The sequence below is a fragment of the Barbus barbus genome (assembly GCF_936440315.1).
Source record: "Barbus barbus genome assembly, chromosome: 27".
NCBI classification, from domain to species: Eukaryota; Metazoa; Chordata; class Actinopteri; order Cypriniformes; family Cyprinidae; genus Barbus; species Barbus barbus.
In genome coordinates this window covers 22,346,060-22,366,396 of record NC_136755.1, presented here as the reverse complement: position 1 = coordinate 22,366,396, position 20,337 = coordinate 22,346,060, and the positions used below count along the sequence as shown (strand labels likewise).

Genomic DNA, 20,337 nt, shown 5'->3' with positions numbered 1-20,337 from the left:
GGGGGACTTCCCCTTCCCCTCCCCTCCCCCCTTCCCCAATGCCTCCAAATCTGCACTGGTCAAGTGATTTTAAGAGGTTTCAAAAGTTTGGGTGTCAGTCACTGATCTATTTATAATGACTGAATTGCTCATTGTGTTCTACACTGTGAAGCCACCGGAAGTGTTCGAGCCGCCATATTACTATTCCCTATCGGCAGAGAGCACCATTGAGTCACAGCTAAAACACTGACTTAAAATGTTTATGGTCTTTTTGGGCAGGATAGGCGATGTATTTAAATCGTTTAGTTGGGTGTGTCTGCTGCGCACTGCCGACACAGGTAATGTAACGGAAATATGTTTAACGTTACTAGCATTACAGTTTCCATGTAAAATGTTATGTATATGCTAAATTAATAATTAATTTAACCACCGTTTAAATCATTACCTGCTTCAAAACGAATGCTGTTAACGAAATCATTGTTGAAACATTTGCAGTAAGCCTACTGTACCAAAAAAACCACTATAACAAAATTACATAAACAATGAATAACTACAAGGTAAATGAAGGTATGTGTGTAACTGTTATACAAAGCATAAATCTTAAGATTTCAGAATGAGCACTTTGTCATTTGTTATATATATATGTTGAGGTCTTGTCCGTCTGATGTTTATCATGTTCATCTGATGTTCGCTACTGTAATGAATCTTTTTAATAAGCAGGGGAAATTGAACTCTGAAAAACCTTGAACTCACTTCTTCTGAAGGTGAAAGCTGGATCACGAATGCTTCGCGCGAACATAGACGCATTAAGGCAGATCGAGGGTGTATTCCCTTCAGAACCAAACGTAATCCTCTTCAGCTGCTCAGATGACGGGAGTAAATGACGATTGCTATATTCGTTATTACATCCAACAACAAAACACCTCAATTGCTTAGGAGTCATTCTTGTCTACATCTGCTCCGGCGGTGAAACAACTGATGACAGCTCACTCAGGGAGGGTCTGAGGTAAGACACCAGTGCAGTCTATGCTAAAACGCTAATGTCAATCAAACTATCGTGGGAACGGCCTTCGTCCTTGTGATGTCACACGACAGGCATCTGAGATCGGCTCGATTTGAGAAAGGGGTAAAGATTTTACAGGTACATCTCAAAAAATATGAATATCATGAAAAACTTTTTGTAACTTATTTTTTTGTAACTTATTTCAAAAAGTTAAACTTTCATATATATTTTACATTCATAACATGTAAAGTAAGACATTTCAAAAGTTTTTTTGTTTTAATTTTGATGATTAGAGCTTACAGCTCAAGAAAGTCAAAATCCAGTTACCTGGTGTATTTCCAACTTTGCAAGGACAGTCTGGCGCTTCTGACTCACAGCCTGTAAGTATGTTTTCATATTTAAAGAATTTGCCACTGACGCTTCAAACGCGAGTTTTAAGCTGTGTAGAGTAGTGCTTGTTGTTTGTCGTTTCTCCAATCACAAATGCAGACATAATGCCAGAGCAACAATAATGTACAGCAGGAGTCGGCAAGTAAGTTTGGCTTTGGGCCAAAAAAAAATTCACAACTAGATGGCAGGCCAGAACATAGTCAAAGGATAATTTAAGATATTAATTGTTGAAAAATGCAACCAGAATTGCCTATGACTGACTGTTACAGTGTATTTTGTAACTGGTAGTGAGCTGTTACTCTGTGTAAAATCGTGCGACAGTCATCAACAAAAAGCCAAATTTGTGTGACGGTGGAGGAGTGGAGCGTCAACAATTTCCCCTCCGCGCTCCGAGCATTTAATAATCACTCCGCACTCACTGATATCAGAAACACCACTCTGCATCTAAAGTATTTCAGTATGTTTGAAATATCACACTTCTATGGAAGCCACTGAATAATTTTTTTTTAAAAAGGTTATTGCGACATTTTATCTCACAATTCTGACTTTTTTTTCGCAGTTATGACTTTTTTTCCTTTTATAATTGTGAGTTATAAAGTCAGAATTGCGAGTTAAAGTCCAGTTTTGAGGGGGGAAAAAGAATTGCGAGTTTATATCACGCAATTCTGAGAAAAAAAAGTCAGCTCTCAGCTGAAAATATTCAGAAGGAACAAATAAATTCCTTGAGAAATATAACTTCCCGCTCATGTCCACTGCAGTCATCATAGCCTTCACATTCTTTCTGATTTGAGTGATCCTTTTCTATCTAGCAAGCTAAATATGTTTAACGTGAATTCTTGCTAAATATGCAGTTATATTACAGGTCGTTGGCATGAATTGTACTCGTGATGGAGCGCTCTTGGATCGAGTGAAAACCACGATGCTCCGACTTTTAAAAAAATCTCCTTACACTCACGATTACAACAAAACTTTGTGGTTTTGGAAAAAAAAAGAAAACAAACAGGGTGCGCTCTTTGTCTTCTCCTTCTCCGCGAATTGCTTTTAGAAACACGTCACTAAAATGAACTGTAACTCAGCGAATTCTCAACACAGAAACATGGGACTTATATCTATAGAAAGCTTGAAGTGTTTACTTTTAAATGAAGTATTATAAAATTATCAAAAACAAACAGTCTACAAAGCATGCATGAGTCTATAAAACCTATATATATATATATATATATATATACACATACATACATATATATATATATATACAGGGCTCCAGACAAAAAAAATCGAGTAAGGAGCCATTGGCTCCTATAAAAGAAAAACTTAGGCGCCAAATTATTTTTTTAGGTGCCACAGAATAAAAGTGGTTTATTTTATTATTATCATTTTATTTTTCCCCCCTATTTTAACATTTCAATCATTTTGTCATGTGTTTGTCTTATCTTTTCTAGGCTTTATCAGCATTTTAATCCATCTTGTAGATGATCAGGTCAACCGAGGGACTAAGGTTCACTTAAAGTGTGAATTAAATGTCTTTTACAACTTGAAATATACAGTCACAAAGAATTGTTCGTTACACAGAATCTATACCAATATCATGGACCATAAGCATCACTTGGCAACTGAGTGCAGTGCATCCTATAAATGTTGTCACGTCTTTCACACATTCAGTCTGTTTTTCTTCATTAGTAAAATGCAATTTTATAGGAGGAGTTGAATCATTTACAACAGAATAAGTAAAAATATTAATATGCAACAGCGCATAAATATAGCAAAACGCTCCTCTTTATAGTTATTTTTCTAGCTGACTGATGAGTTTAAGGACACTGAGTGGTTATTCTGAGGTAAATGTATTACAATGCAATGTTTACAAGCTTTATACATTTCCTCAGTTTGAAACAATGAGCTTTTACATAAAACATTTCAGTAAGTTGTACTATAGGCTTTCTTATTGCCTACCTTTTGATCATGTTCATTTCATACTATAGTAGTAAATCGAAATATATAATGGGTTCACTTGCTGCTTTAACTGAGGTGCTAAAGAGATCGCGCCTGAGCATTAAGTGCGCTACTCTCCGCTCGCGCGATCCGGACACATACACGGACCGTGTGGACGCGGGGTACTGGTGTTTATATTACCGAAAGTGTGCGCTTGTGGTCCGCATTAAAGAGCACCCAAACCGCATCATTTGAATTTCGTAGCATTTTAAAGCTGATACTTTGTTTATTAAAAAGTAAGACAGCACAAAGCTTTTTGCGATTACTGGATGGCAAGTGCGCTTCAAATAACAGGAAGTCCATGCACACAGCATATAGACTAAGATCTCGATAAGAAGATCGACCGGACACGTGTAAATGCATCTGGTTGTTGAAACCACATATGGTAATTTTACTCCTCCCATAATATTAAAATAATAGACGTGTGAGAGCGTTTTATAGGCTATATGGCATGTTATAGTCAGATATGACAGCGCAATGCAACAAGCATCACCGCGGATGAGTAGCGGAGTACTATTTCTTCAGCAAGCGACGCGCAAACTGAATGAACCTGAAAGTAAGCCACAGACGCTCAACACACAATCTTCTTCATTAAAAGTAGCGAGACTAGCCTATCTTTCCAGTGCTGATGCCGCGCGCTCTCTTGATATTGAAATTAGCTGATAATTAATAAAATTATCCGTTGCTTTCATTGACGTGAACTCCGTTATATTTGCATATGAAGCGGGAATTGAAGAACGGATTTATATCCGTTTTGCGAAGACACATTTATGTGGCCAAGTGTAAATGGGGAAACGTTTTAACAAATCATATAGATATCCGATCAGAGAAAATGCATGAAGTGACCAGGTGTAAACGGGGCCTTTCAGGTCTCTCTCACTGCGTTCAGAAGACTGTGTGCGGCAGAGACGAGGACTGTTTTAAACTCTTTTCAGTAAAACTTTGATGCGCATCGTCTTATGTAAGTTTAATACGTGAACATAACAAAAGATGTGAGCGCAAAACAATCGGGAAAAAAGTCCTTTCATGCAAATTATATATAGTCGCCAGTGGCGACCTCAGCAAAAACTTCACTCGCAAATTAATATTTTTGGTCGCAAATGCGACCATTTTAGTCGCAGTTTGGAGCCCTGTATATATATATATATATATATATATATATATATATATATATATATATATATATATATATATATATATATATTATATATATATAGATCCTCCTGATATTAACATGCTCACAAATTTTGTTTTTGTTTTGTTGTTTGTATTTTATTGAATCAGATACCTGCACCACAGATGAATCCTGCTGACTTCAAACTGCCTTCCTCTGAGAGCGTTGTAAATATGTACATCCATCTTGGTCACATATTATTGTAGCACAGTTTGTGCTGAATACAAAAAAAAATACATGTTGGTCAATAGTATGTTATAAGAAGTTGAAATAAGCACAATTATCAGGGCATGTCAAAACATCTCAAGGGCCCCAAAATCACCTCAGACCCCAAAGGGTTAAACTAAATCACTGCATTAGCGTAATGCAGTGAGTTAGAAACTTTCAGTTTACAATCATATCCTTATCTGTAAATGTCACAAATTCATGCCAGCATTTCCATTTTTGCATAAAGGCCCGTCCTGACAGTCCGAATGAGCTGAATGAGCGTCGGCGCGTGCACTCGTGTCAGACAGATGGAACACAGTAGAGAGGGAGACAATTAACATTCAGCGCAAAAATATTCATTGTGCTGAAATATCTGTTGTTGTACATTAAATTAAGGTTTAAAAGTCCATGTGGTGCACGCATTTTATGAGTAGGAACTGTAAAAGGGATAACCGCGTGTAATTGTCTGAATAGAAATATCAGAGGCTTCATAGGCGCCCTTTAAAAAGATAAAGAAATAAGATGTGACTGTGATCAAAGTCAACACGTGTTCCTGCAGAACAATCCTCTCACCTGTTGGTTAACACTGAATTTGTGCTTTTATTCGTCTTTATTATCTTTATTATTATTTTAATTTTTAACAGAGATTTAAACTAGGCTATATTCACTAGCCTATATACAGTGCTTAACAAATTTATTAAAACAAATTTATGTAAGGTTTTAAACAAATGATGTAAGGTTTGTGTCTGCTGCTCTAAACTAACCAAAGCTTTCTGTATTGGTTAGTCCTTCAATGTGCATAAGCTCTTTAGTAACAGTAGGCTATTTCTAATGCTATTATATAATTATTGTTGTTATCTAAGAAAGAAAAGCAAAAAAAAAGTCAAGCATTTTATAGTGTTTTTTTTTCAGATACCCAATTACAGTCAAAACGTGCATAAATAATACCAACAAGAATGCAAGCTGTTATGAAAGACATAGGAGGCCGTTTTTGTTATAATGTGAATGAATAATATTTAGTTGTTTGTTTGTTATTTTCCCAATAAATAACATTTTTATATGTAAATTTTTTTTGACAGATTCCTAAAATATTTGTTTTCTCTTTATTATGACAGGTGGTCTAATAAATTGTTAAGCACTCTATGTTTTCATAGCATTCAGTTGGCACGTTTGTTTGCATTGGGCAGAATGTGGAAGTATTTTTTGTCAATAATAAAAAAAAGAAAGAAAATTGGGCCTTTTTTAATCCGATTCATCGAAAAAATAATCAGCCAACTAATCGATTATCAAAATAATCGTTAGCTGCAGCCCTACTTTTTAGCAACGTCATATGAAAAGATCATTATTTTCATTAAAGATGAAAATAATGATCATTCACGAGTTCACACTTACATATATTTAGCACGATAAATGTAATGCGTATTTGGCGAGTATGGTAATACGTTATTGGCGTGCTGTCCTGGGGAAGGGCTCCGTGCTCGGGAACTGCCCGAACGCAGAGTACCCCCCATGTGGTGAGAACTGAATGGAAATGGAGGAGAAGGGGTGGTGGAGGGATGCTGATTAATCGTCAAATGAATGGAGGTATGACGGCTGTATATATATCCGTGTATTGATGAACTTGATCACGTGCCACTTGTGTCTAATTAGGCTAAGTATCTGACGTGCTCCTCCCGAACTTTGTTAATTAAACAACATTTAAAGATCATTATTTTGTGTATTTGGTGTAACAGAATATGTTGACATGCTTTAATGTTCAAAAAACACATTATTTTTCAAATACTGTACATTATTGTAGGTCCTCTACCCCGCCTCTCTCAAACGTGTCGTTTTCCACAAAATCCCTCCTTCAAACAAGTGCAGTCTGCTCTGATTGGCCAACTGGCACAGTGCATTGTGATTGGCCGAACACCGCAAGCACTCGTCGGAAATATAACGCTCCTTTCCATAATCGCAAGCTTCATCTTTCAAAATAAATGTAAAGACAGTTAAAAATGTTCTTAGTTTTACCATCAGTTCAAGCTCGAAAGGGGAACAGGCTACGACTGCAAAACACAAGCCGTGGTTAAGACAGCCGACTCCACTATGATGTGACCCTGTCTCTCTCTCGCTCTCCCTCACACAGACACACACACACACGATGTGCAAAACTCTGCATTTTATAGCAAATACTTAAACTAATAACAAAACATACTTACAGTCGTTGATTCAGAAGCACCAGATTGTCATAGCAAAATCAGAATTACCTCCTCTCTTAGGTTCACGAAACGGTTGTCCATAAAATGCATTGCTGTTCTATTGTTAGTAATCTTAATGATTCCTAAATGCATCTACTTTTGGAAGGCCAAATAAAGTGCTTTTGCTTTCGCCTAGAAACACACAGCGTCTCTCTGACATGGCTGCATCAACACTACTGCGGTTACTGAAACCACGCCTTCTTTCTTTGCGTGAACATTTGGGGCGGCATTACGCAAATATTTCCACATCGTGATGTAGACATGTGGAGGCGTGTTTGAATGAGCCGTTTTAGGAGGGCGTGGCAGAGTCTTAAATTTGATAAAGAATATCTCTTTGGTTTTGAGACTTTAGTCTTTGCAACTTCAGGGATCTTATCTATGCACAATCAGCTTGTAACACTCCAAAGAGAAAGGAAAACTTGAAATCGCATCATATGACCCCTTTAATGATGTCATGAGCAACCCAGTTCTCTATTATAGATCAGTGGTGTCAATTTATTTATTTATTTTTATTTTTTTAAAGAAATTAAGGGCCATATTTACTAACAGCTTGCGCCAGTGCAAACCGTCTTTTAGCGTTAAAATAGTACTGTTTTACCAAAGACGCGCAGTGACGAATTAGCGCTAAAAAGGTGTGGACAGTTATTTTTGCGCCTGACCTTATCGAATATGCATTTGTAGGAGTTTCCCTTTCAGATGCAAAATTTATGGAAGGAGAGTATTAAAATGAATCATGCATGAATCATGTGATTTACTGACATTTGCGCTCATTAAATTACTGGCATTTGCACCGTTTTTTTAAAATACATTAAAATAGAAAACTGTTATTTTAAATTGCAATTTAACAATATTACTGTTTTTACTGTATTATTGATCAAATAAATCCAGCCTTGGAGAGCTTAAGAGGCCAAAACAAAAACTTGAAAAACACTATGTTAAAATAAAAATAGTGGCAATTATCTGCACCTCAGTATTGTAGTACATTATAAAACAGTACGCAATAATAACGTATTGAGTGTAAATTATAGTTTTAATTCAAATTATTAAATGGATGCCACCTTTTTGGGCCAATAAAGCCCTCCCTACAACTACCCTAACCCAACCCGATACTTTTATTTTCAACTTTTTGATTATTTCCTTAATTTTTATTGAAAATAAATGCCTTTCCAATGCGAAATGAGATTTGAAAAGGGAGGAAAAAAAGTTCGGCAAAAGGCATAAATAATACCTCAACTCGGTAAGGTGCATTCTTTTTGACGCAATCAACCCATCTACGCCACTGAAACTGATGTGAAACAAACTTCTTTTTTTAGTGTTGACTAACCCAATCACACGTTGGTGGGCGGAGTTAGTGTAAATAGTCTTTGCCAACAAGACGGGCTATTTGCACTTAAAAAAAAACTTGCCAACCCCAAACTTTTGAATGCCAGTGTATATTGTTTTTCGTTCAATTCCTTTTTGGATGAAACAGGGATGTACACCAAACAAAGCCGTTAATTTATCGGCTATCAATTAGATTTTCTCACCTGATTCTATCCGGTACCCTCTGTGTTTGATTTCCATCCATCACGCAGTTCCCAGCAAAGCTTGTCCCTCGAGCTCCGCCGTACTCTCTACGTAAAGCCATAGCACCGTGCGTCAATACTGACACACCCTTTGCAATTCGCCGTCGCGGCTCGTCCCTCCATCCCTGGGGTCGCACAGCAAACAGAGCCTTGGGTAGACCCTCAAGACCAAGTCCAGACAGAGCCGGGCCCACCGCAAACCACATGTGTGAGGGAGTAGCCTGCCCTGATGCCCATGCAGCCTTAAAAATGTGCTCCGCCTCTTCCTGTGAGCAATATAGCAGTCGCACCTGTAAAGAGTGGCAGAGCAAGAAAGGAATAAGTATTCAAAGGAACCGCTAAAAAAAAATTTAATGTCCACTTTAACCGCTTTTAAAGTGGACATTAAATCAAAATGTATTTACTTTATGCTCTTTCATGGTTTTATTGTGCATAATGATGAAAAAGAGAAAAAAATCATTGTAATGCTAAATGAAAATGGAACTTGAGCCAATTCTTTCTCAATAAATGTACTGATTCACTCTAAAATGCCACATTAAGAAAGAAAAAGAGGGTTTGGGGTCTATAAAAATATCTTTGCTCATGACTTTAAGAGATGCCAAAAATAAATAAATAAATAAACGTATTACAATCATCAAGCTCAATAAGCTCTTTCTGGCTGCTCATGATACTTCTGTAATTTCAGAGATTGTCCTGTCGGAACAGAGTGATCCGGTCAGCTTGTTATACATGCGCTAACTTGTGTTCTTCAATATCCTTAGCATGACTGAGGGGTTTTTTTTTTGTAAACCTCAAACCATGGAAGAGGGGTTCAAGGGATTTATCTTCACATGTTTCAGAAAAAGGTCAGAGATGTCAGACATCTTGAAATTACTTTGATGTGCAGGGGTGTTGTTTTTCTTGCTGGAGATGGGTTGCTTATCCCACTTGTCGACATGTAGCCACAGGCTCCTGACAGGGAGATAAAACTACTCTTGAGGGTTGTTGACTGGTGACCTGCACTCCTCCAACAATTCTTACAGTATAACAACTGCAGCGAAAGTAGAAGTGTGCAATCAACAGACCTTCCATCAGGGCAAGACTGGGCTCTGGCTATTGGACTACACCCCCAAATGTTTTTTTCAATGGCTATGGGTTTTATTTTCTGTGTTTCATGGGCAAAAATGAATGAACATTTTTAAAATATAAACATCTCCTTAAATGCAATTGACACTTGCAGTTGATTACAATGCAAACTTCGACATGCTGGCACTGTAGATGGTTCCATCCATTCCCATTTTAACATCAGAGGCCCAAGCACTTATATTAAAAATTGTGCAAATCATGCAAAACTGTGACACAGGGTATTTAGGGTTGCAAAAGTTTACTATATAGACACCAAATTAAAGTTTTAAATTTTTGGAAAAAAAATAAAATAAATAAAAATAAATTGGTGAAAAGTTAATACATTTTTATGTTTGACCATTTACTGTAAATACAACAATAATTATTCATATCAAAACATATTTTACAACTTAATAAAAAAAAAAAAAAAGTATATTGTTATAGCAATGAGAATTCAAAGCAAATCACTGGAGGCAGGGTTTTTACATTTATAACAAAGCTCGCCGATAACATCTACACTTTGATGTAGCGTGTGTCTGTTGGGCCCTTACAAAAACCAAACTGATGTTTAAATCACTGCGAGAAAAAGCAAAAAAGTACCTATCACATTGCATCAAGCTGACCCCAATTTTTTCCTCATTATTTTTCATGCGGGAACTGTGACAGGCACTTTGAATGTGCTCCTGTATAAGTCACTGATTAGGGTCTTAAAGTCTGGGTGCTTGGACACTGTGGAGAATTAATCAGTCAAGTTGTTGAACGTCGAGGATGTCTGCTGGCATGGCCAGTCCTGTGGGGAATTGAGTTGGCCACCTTTTGGTTAGATGGAAACTGTCATTTAATGTCACGCTGCTCAGTAACATTACGAATGCCATCTCCCCTTTCGTAGACCACGTGACCTCCTTATCTTTGGGAGCCTTCACGTAAAGGCCAAAGAGCGCAGGAGAGTGAGCGAGAGAGTAAGAATAGGAGTAAGAGAGGAACAGATACATGAGCGATGAGAGAGAAGGTTAATCGAGAAATCAAGCAAGGAATATGGAAGAAGTGACTTATACAACGCATGAAGAGCTTTACCTTATGTTGCTGATTTTGGAGTGCTATGGAATAATTTCTCTGGGGCATTAGAGCTGTCTTTTCTCTTTTCGTTGTCATATTCATACTTCTATAATTAACCAAGACTGATTTGGTAATACAGTTGTTAATTGCGCTGGCAGAGAAGCCACTTTGAAATAAAAAAGGGGAAAAAAATGAAATAGGAGCTGGTGGAGTGAGAACGATAGTTCAGTGAAAGGAAACGAAAAAAAAGAGAAGAGAATGAACTGGACAATCGCAATAGAGAGAGAGCTTCCAGTGCAGTTCACAAAATGGATTGAATTATATGAAGATTTGAAAAAAATTAACAGATTAAACAAGAAAGTTATTTGTGAAAACTTTGGAATTTGGCCTTTTTAAATGTGAGCTGTCCCAATAATAAATAAAAAAGTCACTTTCTCTCTCTCTTTATAAACAATTACGATAAGATAATAACAATGATGAGACAATTACAATAAGATAATATGTCATTAAAAGCCTTCTATTTTAAACTGGAAATAAACATTTTAGGATTTAAATAAAATTACAAAGAAAGAAAGTGGGATCTAAACATCAGATCACATTAAAGATTTCTAGGCTTTGAACCAAGAAATAAGACGTGAAATGATGATTAAGAAAGTGAGATTTTGAGATTTGATTTGAATGAATGAATGAATGAATGTCAAAACATCAGAAAATCTGGGATTTGATTCTGGAAATGAACCATTTTAGGATTTAAAAAGTTAAATAAAATCATTAATAATCCTGCACTATTTCTATACAGCTAATCAACTGCAAGTGAAGCTGTAACAGTGATCATGTGACTCCTTTGTACAGACAGTCAGATGCTCTTGTTTCCATTGATGCTCAAGATGCTCTTTGATCATTCTCAGATCATGCTGGAGAACACAATCATCAGGTTTTACACGAGCTTGTTGAGTTCAAGCAGCTGCTTGAATGCAGCTGTCATTAAAGCAAAAGAGAGACAAACCAAATACTATTCTGATATGTTTATTTTTAAACTAAAATGTTAACTTTTCACTAAAATGTTTGTGCTGATAATAACATTTGTAAGTGAAATGTATTCAGTTACAAAAGCGCTCAAAACTGAAGCATTTCTACGAGTGGTTTCAGACGTTCAGAATCAACTGCATTTATTTCTCACTCCTGACCTGTGCTTCATTCTCTTTCAGCAGTCTGCGTGTACGAGCCCCTCCAGGGTCATCAGTCAGGTTGAGCATCACCACGCTCTTTCTCTCCCAGCCGATGAAGGAGCCATCTATCATGCCTTCTACCATGGCCAGGAAGTCCTCATAGCCGTGGTGGCGTGTGGTAACCACAGAGAAAGCCGTCCAATCAAACTCCTCCAGAACTTCGAAAATAACCTCCAGCTGCAGGCCAGTGGAGCACACAAACTGCAAGTAGACGGAGCCGCTTTCCTGAAAGAACAAAAAAATGTGGGACATAGAGAAACTTTGCAACATAGTATTTTGCATAAACAGAGAAACTTCTGAAAGGACTGGGGCATCACAGATTCCCTTTCCAGCCTAAATTTTCTGTGAACGTCTGTTCGTAGTTTTAGATCAAGTCCTTTGTTTCAGTATATCTCATTCATCAGGTTTTTTTTCTTCCCTCAATTTACCCTCTGCGTCTTACTCATTCAGATCAATACAGTCATTCTTAATACCCACACAGCATGACGTAAAGGATTCATTGCTATTCATAAGCCTGTGTTTCAAGTGACATTAGTGTCCTTGGCTGCTTTAGGATTCGAAACAGTCAGTTCGGCTTTGCTTCAGCTCATCTCAGCATCTTTTTTTCTATACCCCGGAAGGTGACCATTCCACTGTACAATCGAGGATATTTATGACTCTGACATAAAGCCATATTTCTGATAGTGAAAAATAGCAATGCTTAGTCTGACACTTGCTAATGCATCATAATTATGATCAAATATATCACGAATGTGGCATGACACCTGTTTTGTGCCTGCTGGTGACACTGGCCATTAAATGAGAAAGTGTACCGCCTTTATAATTGAATTTATTTCTTGAAAATGCAGACGAGCTAAGTGTGACCTCTGTAGATCTTTGAAGGATCCTTTCTGGGCAAATGTTTTGTGTATACTGCAGCTGCTAAAACAATACATTAGAGTAAATATTGTAACTGCAGCGATGCAAATTACATACAGACAAATCATCATTTCCACTATAGAAATAGTGGAACTATAGTGAAACTCTACTATAGAAAATATTTCAAGTGTATTTATGCCTTTAGAGAACTTTACATAGAGAAATGTAAGTGTGAAGTGAGGGCTTTGTGTCTGTATGCTTTAAAAACCTCTGGGTTAAATACGCCTGTCTTATCTGCACCAAAATATACCAAGAAAATGCCCGTTTTTGGTATAGCTTTACTTAGAACTTCACTTCATTTGCTAGGGTTGCTGGGTTTACGCAAACATCAACCGTGTCAGAGCGAGTGAAGAGATGTGACCATACAAGATGGCCCCTGCTATAATAATCAAAGCTGTCACTGCACACAGTTACAGTATAGACAGCTTTGTTGATCATAATCGAGGTGATGATGATACACACATAAAGTGGTGTTACATCCATTTGTAAAAGTGAATATTACCTTAGGTTTTCATATATTGAATTTAACTTAAGCACTGGTCTATTGATAGTTTTCACGAGACGTCACACCCTTATAGGAACGCCCACCTGGTGGCAAAACGAAGCTTTGTTCCACTGACCGCCAGTTATTTTTACCCAGATTGCATTAAGTAATAATGTAGTAAAACGCAGATATTAAAAGACAAAATTCAGTGAACACCTTATTGATGATGTCTATTTTGTACAGTCAAGAAGATGAAGACAGAATATAAACGCAATGTGCAAAGTTTCACATTAATTGCTTCCCACAGAAAACCATTAGAAGGAAAACACTGAACCGTTATTGTGTTCATATTCCCGGCCTCATCTGCTTGCCCATGTAAACCATGCATCATTAAAATGGTGAATACTGAATTTGATCTTTTAATATTACCGTTTTAAATATATTACTGCACTTTAAGTGTTTTTATGATTTCGAGCCAGTCACATGACTGAAAGCTGTGAATAACATCTATTTTCTGGTCTATAACATCTATATTTTCCACAGACATTATTTCTGGATTTTAATTAATTTGATTTTCAAGAGCCAAAGTGACAATTTTGTCTAAATGATCTGAGTCATCTATATATGAATTAATAATTGTGTGACTGCAAAATCACCCTATTCCAGTTCACGGTTAATCAATTTATTTCTAGAGTTATATAAAGATTAAAATAATAACCATTTTATGAAGTCAAATCAACCCAGAATTCCAGTCAAAATGAGCTACCATCTGTGTTAAATGTGTAACCCAGCCTTCTGGGTAAATGAGCACCCCAACTTGTCGGATAAGATTAACACAGCATGTCTTCAGTCTATTATATACCCGACATCGTGTTTAAAAACTACCCAAATTGGCTTATTTTTATCCCAGTATAGATACCTGACACACTGGCACAACAAAATATCGGCCATGGCAACTAAGTTTGGTTAAGTTTGTCTTCATCTAGAACGGTTTTCCCCATTACAAGCACTTCCTATGCAAATACAATCTCAATTAACTCTGCAGTACTTTTCCCTTATGAATAATTTCCCTCTAGGTGTTACCTTGGCAATCTGGCAGTTTATTTTCTATAATTACACTTACACTGTTAGTATATTCATGATACATACCTGTAAAATACAGAGAGGAATTTTTTAACATCTCTGTCAGCATTCAAGGCACTCATTACAACACAAACATGCAAAACAAGTGTTCATACTGTGTGACCAAAGAATAAAGCCAGGCTATTACGTTGAGTCTTTTAATAATAACCAGACAGAGGAGCCGCAAACCTGGTGAGGAGAAAAATGTCACGACTGCAGAGCATTAACCAGGCATAAAGGCTCACCTCTGCTCTATATTTAAATGAAGACTTGCTTGTAAAAGCTCAAAGAGATTACACTAGTACTGTAACTTGCAGCAGTGAAGCGCCTAAATGGGTCAGGTTATATTTTCTACGTTTCAACATTTCCTTCAACTCCACATTGGAATCAAATACCTTGATAAATTTGATACACCAAAATTGGAGCAGGTAAACATATTTTATTATATTTTACTGAGAGTGAGAGGGAGGGAGAGAGGTATTTCAGACCTTCCTGACGTACATGTACACTGAAATTAAAATATATAATTAAAAAAATAAGTGGTTTTACAAATAAAAAATAAATATTTTCTAGGGGTGTAATCGTACACGTATTCGTACCGAACCATTTCGGTATGGGTCTTTCGGTTCGGTACGCATGTGTACTGGACAAACACAGTATTTTTTTCTTCAGAAAATTCAAATAATAAATGGCGTTTTGACAGTCTTTGATGTGGCATGACAGATCACTGAATAAACGCCTTGGAGAGCCGCTTCTGGGACGGTTCAGAAACGTGCTGGTATAAACCCAACACAAGCATTGATTTGAGCGGCCGCGATCAGCTCCGGTACCCGTGCCTGAGCCATGATGTGCCGCAGACGAGTGCAGAACGGAGCGCAAGTGAACACGATCATTCCTTCCTCTGTACTACTAGTTTTAATGCAAATAAAAATGACTGAAAGTGTCATGCCTCATGTAATTGCTCAATCAGTGTTTCAACCGTGGAAAAACATCAACAAAACAGCGTGGAAATAAAATGTCACGTAGCATTTCATTTACCTCAGCAAGTCATCAGTGTCCACAGCTTGTCAGTTCACTAGAGAAATGAAGTCTATAGAGAAGCATTTTGAGAAATATTACACTATATACTCATATTTTACTAAGTCTTAATTATTTAATTTATGTTTAAATTAATCTGTTATGAAACATGCTATGACAGCAAGTGTGTTATTGAATATATTTTAACAAATAGCCTAGAAATTGTATTATTTATAAGTTAATTTAAAAACTGCATTATGTGCAATTTACATGTTTGCATACAATTTTTTTTTTTTTTTTTTTAAGTTGAGTGTTGATCATCTATTTAAAAATAAATATCAATTAAATTTAAGTTTGGGTTAAGCTGTTAGGCCTAATTGTAACCTTATAATGTAAAAGGGCTCCCTGTGGTTTTAAGCACAAGCTGAGGCATATTTTTATCACTAAGAAAATTTTAATTATAACTGAATGTTTTTAAAGAAAGAGCATCTTGTTCAGTTAACCACTGTTTATTAAAAAAATACAAAAAATACAAAAATGATTTTTTCCCCCTGCTGTACCAAAATCATACTGAACCGTGACGTTAAGAGGTACGTACAGAACCATCATACGTTACACCCCTAGTATTTACTATATAATTGATGATGATTTTTTGTTTGTTTTTTTATTAATTACAAGAAAAAAAAACGTATTTGGTTACTATCGTAACCTCGGTTCCCTCAGATATGGGAACGAGTACTGCGTCTGTAAGACGCTTGTATGGGAAAAACTCCTTTTTTCCTCTTCAACTAAAGCCTTTTCAATCACGCAGTGAAACTGCACATTCGGCGGCAGCGCTGAGCAACCTGCCACAACCCGCCAAAATGGGCGGGGCCTCTGGCTATATAAGCGGCCACTCCGACTGAAACTCTCGCAATGAGAGCAGTCAGTCCCGCTGAGTGCAGCATCAGCGTGGGATTGCCCCAAGCATGACACACACTCAGCGTGACCGTCATCAGCGTGCAGGGAAGTCCTACATGTCTTACAATGACGGCGTGGCATTTGAAACAACGCCGCGGCTCTTTTAGTATTTGCTCTTTTGTAAGGCTCTTTTAGATAGTTGCCGGATGGCAGCAGGGAATAGCCTGGGAAATGCGAGCTGCGCGCTGCAAAGAGGTCCAATCCAGCTGCTGAGGCGTTTCAACTACGAATCTCGGCGTTAGCAAGGAAGAATCTTCGGCGCTGAAGAGAAGAAATCTGAGACGCGGCAATGAAGCGGCACTGCACTCCACGAACCAATGGATGTGCAGTTTCACTGCGTGATTGAAAAGGCTTCAGTTGAAGAGGAAAAAATGAGTTTTTCCCATACAAGCGTCCTACAGATGCAGTACGAGTGGAATATCGAAAGGGAACAATGCTTTCTATTTTTCCAACTTGAATGCATGTGTTTAAATGCATTTCTTTTTCATTCATTTTGGAGGTGGGGACTGGGTTGCTTGAGGTGTTTGTGCTTTAAAAAGAATCCCAGTACTAACAGACTCCAGTCTCTTCTGATGCTGCAGCTTTGATTCGGCTGAAATCAATCTACATTGAGCACTCGAAACTGGATTTATAGCATGCATTAAATGCATTGCAGGTGGGAAGATTTAGATTAAATTGCAAAACAATATACAGTATATTAAACAACTAGATCAATTTTAGCTCTACATGACCCCAGATGTAAATCTATATGTGCTAATGAAGTACCTTCTGTTAAAAATTACATTCTGTACATAGAGAATTGGAACAGCCTGCTCTGCAACCTCTCAGCAGCCAAACCAAACACATATTTTTGGAAACGTATAGATCAATTCTATATTGGTAAGAAAAAATCAATGTTCTTTTTTCCTCTCAAAAATTACCTATTTAAATGTGACAGGAAACATTTTCTATTTGAACTAGATTGTTTTAGGAGTGGAAATTTAGATGCTTTGTGCCATTTTTTCACACATATCACATATAGGCAACTGAAGGGTCTATCAATCTAAATGGAACACTTACAGCTATTAACATAAACTTTTGTTTTAATAATTACCCACTTGTAATCACAGGTCACAACATTTGAATTGACTCTACAGTGATAGATTTAGTGCTGTTGCTAGGGAGATTTGAAAGGCTTCAAGATGTATTGCATTGTTGCATGAATATCACATTTTATAGCATTGCAAAGCCCTGCATTATAATGGCATGGCAACCGAATCCTGCTGGTTTCATATGCGCACACTATACTTGAACCAGAAGTTGTGCACGTGATAGCTTGTGGCCCTGAGACAGCAATAATCATCTATACTGCATTATGTGCCATATTGAGGTCCAGATGGACTAATGTTATTTTATTTTCTTCAAAATCTTTCAGAGAATAAAATGGACCCTGGAAGGCTATGTTTAAAAAATCTGCCTAAAACAGATGCAATATGCAATTCTACATTTATTTTTCATTCTTTTAGGGGGAGAGCGAATTCCTGAGGTGTTTGTGTTTTCAAAAGAATCCCAGTACTAACAGACTACAGTCTCTTCTGATGCTGCAGCTTTGATTCGGCTGAAATCAATCTACATTGAGCACTTGAAACTGGATTTGCACTTGCAGCATTACATTTTGCAGCTCTGGCAGAGTGTGACGGGTGCCAAAACAGTGTCTGAAACATCTACTTTCTTCTCACACCGAAATATTTAACCACATGATGTAATTAATTACTGTCCTAATTAAACCAGTTAAGTGACTCCTTTGTGCCCTGCTCTGGTTGGCGGTTTGTGAAGAGGTAAAAGAAGTCTCTGGAGACATGCCCTGCGAGAGAGAGTTAACTCCATGGCTCCAAACCCACGCTCTCCCCAATCCACAGCACATGAGCCTTTCTAAGTGTAGTTAATTAAAACATAAGCAAGCAAATGAAAATGTAATGTAATATTTTTCCACAGGAGAGAAATGCGGTGGTGGAGAGGCTGTCTCCTGAGTGTGAATAAAACAACATAGGTAGCCTGAAACTTATTCGAGTTTAATTGGTCATCTTAATTATGCTGAAATCTTATTAAGTAGTACGACACGGTTAATTTTTAGTCCACAATCACATGTGAGTGGCAGATCCCAGTTGCTGCAGAATTAATAATTCAAGTAGGGATTTTTCCAAATAAGCCCAGGCGGTGTTTGTTCAAAAGAGGGGAAAGAAAAAGAAAAAAAGTGCGAAACAGACAGAGATTTTAAATATTGTAAATCCAGGGCATGTGTTGACAATAATAGATGTACCGGATGTGTGTGTGTACGAATAACACTAGCTCACTGTAATCAAAGAGTGGGTACTAAACCATCTTCAAAAGATTTTCAGTTATTGATGGCACTTTACTATGAAAATACAATGTCATCTTAATAATGTACATACTAGCTTAGATTTACAAACCCGATTCCAAAAAAGTTGGGACACTGTACAAATTGTGAATAAAAACAGAATGCAATGATGTGGAAGTTTCAAATTTCAATATTTTATTCAGAATACAACATAGATGACATATCAAATGTTTAAACTGAGAAAATGTATAATTTTAAGGGAAAAATAAGTTTTTTAAATTTCATGGCATCAACACATCTTAAAAAAGTTGGGACAAGGCCATGTTTACCACTGTGTGGCAACCCCTCTTCTTTTTATAACAGTCTGCAAACGTCTGGGGACTGAGGAGACAAGTTGCTCAAGTTTAGGAATAGGAATGTTGTCCCATTCTTGTCTAATACAGGCTTCTAGTTGCTCAACTGTCTTAGGTCTTCTTTGTCGCTTCTTCCTCTTTATGATGTGCCAAATGTTTTCTATGGGTGAAAGATCTGGACTGCAGGCTGGCCATTTCAGTACCCGGATCCTCCTCCTACGCAGCCATGATGTTGTAATTGATGCAGTATGTGGTCTGACATTGTCATGTTGGAAAATGCAAGGTCTTCCCTAAAAGATACAACGTCTGGATGGGAGCATATGTTGCTCTAGAACTTGGATATACCTTTCAGCATTGATGGTGCCTTTCCAGATGTGTAAGCTGCCCATGCCACACGCACTCATGCAACCCCATACCATCAGAGATGCAGGCTTCTGAACTGAGCGCTGATAACAACTTGGGTTGTCCTTGTCCCCTTTAGTCCGGATGACATGGCGTCCCAATTTTCCAAAAATTACTTCAAATTTAGATTCGTCTGACCACAAAACAGTTTTCCACTTTGCCACAGTCCGTTTTAAATAAGCCTTGGCCCAGAGAAAACGCCTGCGCTTCTGGATCATGTTTAGATATGGCTTCTTTTTTGACCTATAGAGTTTTAGCCGGCAACGGCGAATGGCACGGTGGATTGTGTTCACCGACAATGTTTTCTGGAAGTATTCCTGAGCCCATGTTGTGATTTCCATTACAGTAGCATTCCTGTATGTGATGCAGTGCCGTCTAAGGGCCCGAAGATCACAGGCATCCAGTATGGTTTTCCGGCCTTGACCCTTACGCACAGAGATTGTTCCAGATTCTCTGAATCTTTGGATGATATTATGCACTGTAGATGATGATAACTTCAAACTCTTTGCAATTTTTCTCTGAGAAACTCCTTTCTGATATTGCTCCACTATTTTTCGCCGCAGCATTGGGGGAATTGGTGATCCTCTTGCCATCTTGACTTCTGAGAGACACTGCCACTCTGAGAGGCTCTTTTTATACCCAATCATGTTGCCAATTGACCTAATAAGTTGCAAATTGGTCCTCCAGCTGTTCCTTATATGTACATTTAACTTTTCCGGCCTCTTATTGCTACCTGTCCCAACTTTTTTGGAATGTGTAGCTCTCATGAAATCCAAAATGAGCCGATATTTGGCATGACATTTCAAAATG

At 37.5% G+C, this 20,337-nt stretch overlaps 1 protein-coding gene across 1 annotated transcript in view; it reads right to left on the bottom strand.

Annotated features, from left to right (window-relative positions):
* LOC306847458 (uncharacterized protein) overlaps window positions 1-20,337 on the bottom strand; it is a gene marked incomplete at both ends in the record, with an annotated part of 71,252 nt that overhangs the window by 38,562 nt on the left and 12,353 nt on the right. The window contains 2 exons of the mRNA XM_079381405.1: window positions 8,506-8,834; window positions 11,892-12,158. Of these exons, the coding sequence (XP_079237531.1) occupies window positions 8,506-8,834; window positions 11,892-12,158 (596 nt within the window). The remainder of the gene's footprint in view (window positions 1-8,505; window positions 8,835-11,891; window positions 12,159-20,337) is intronic.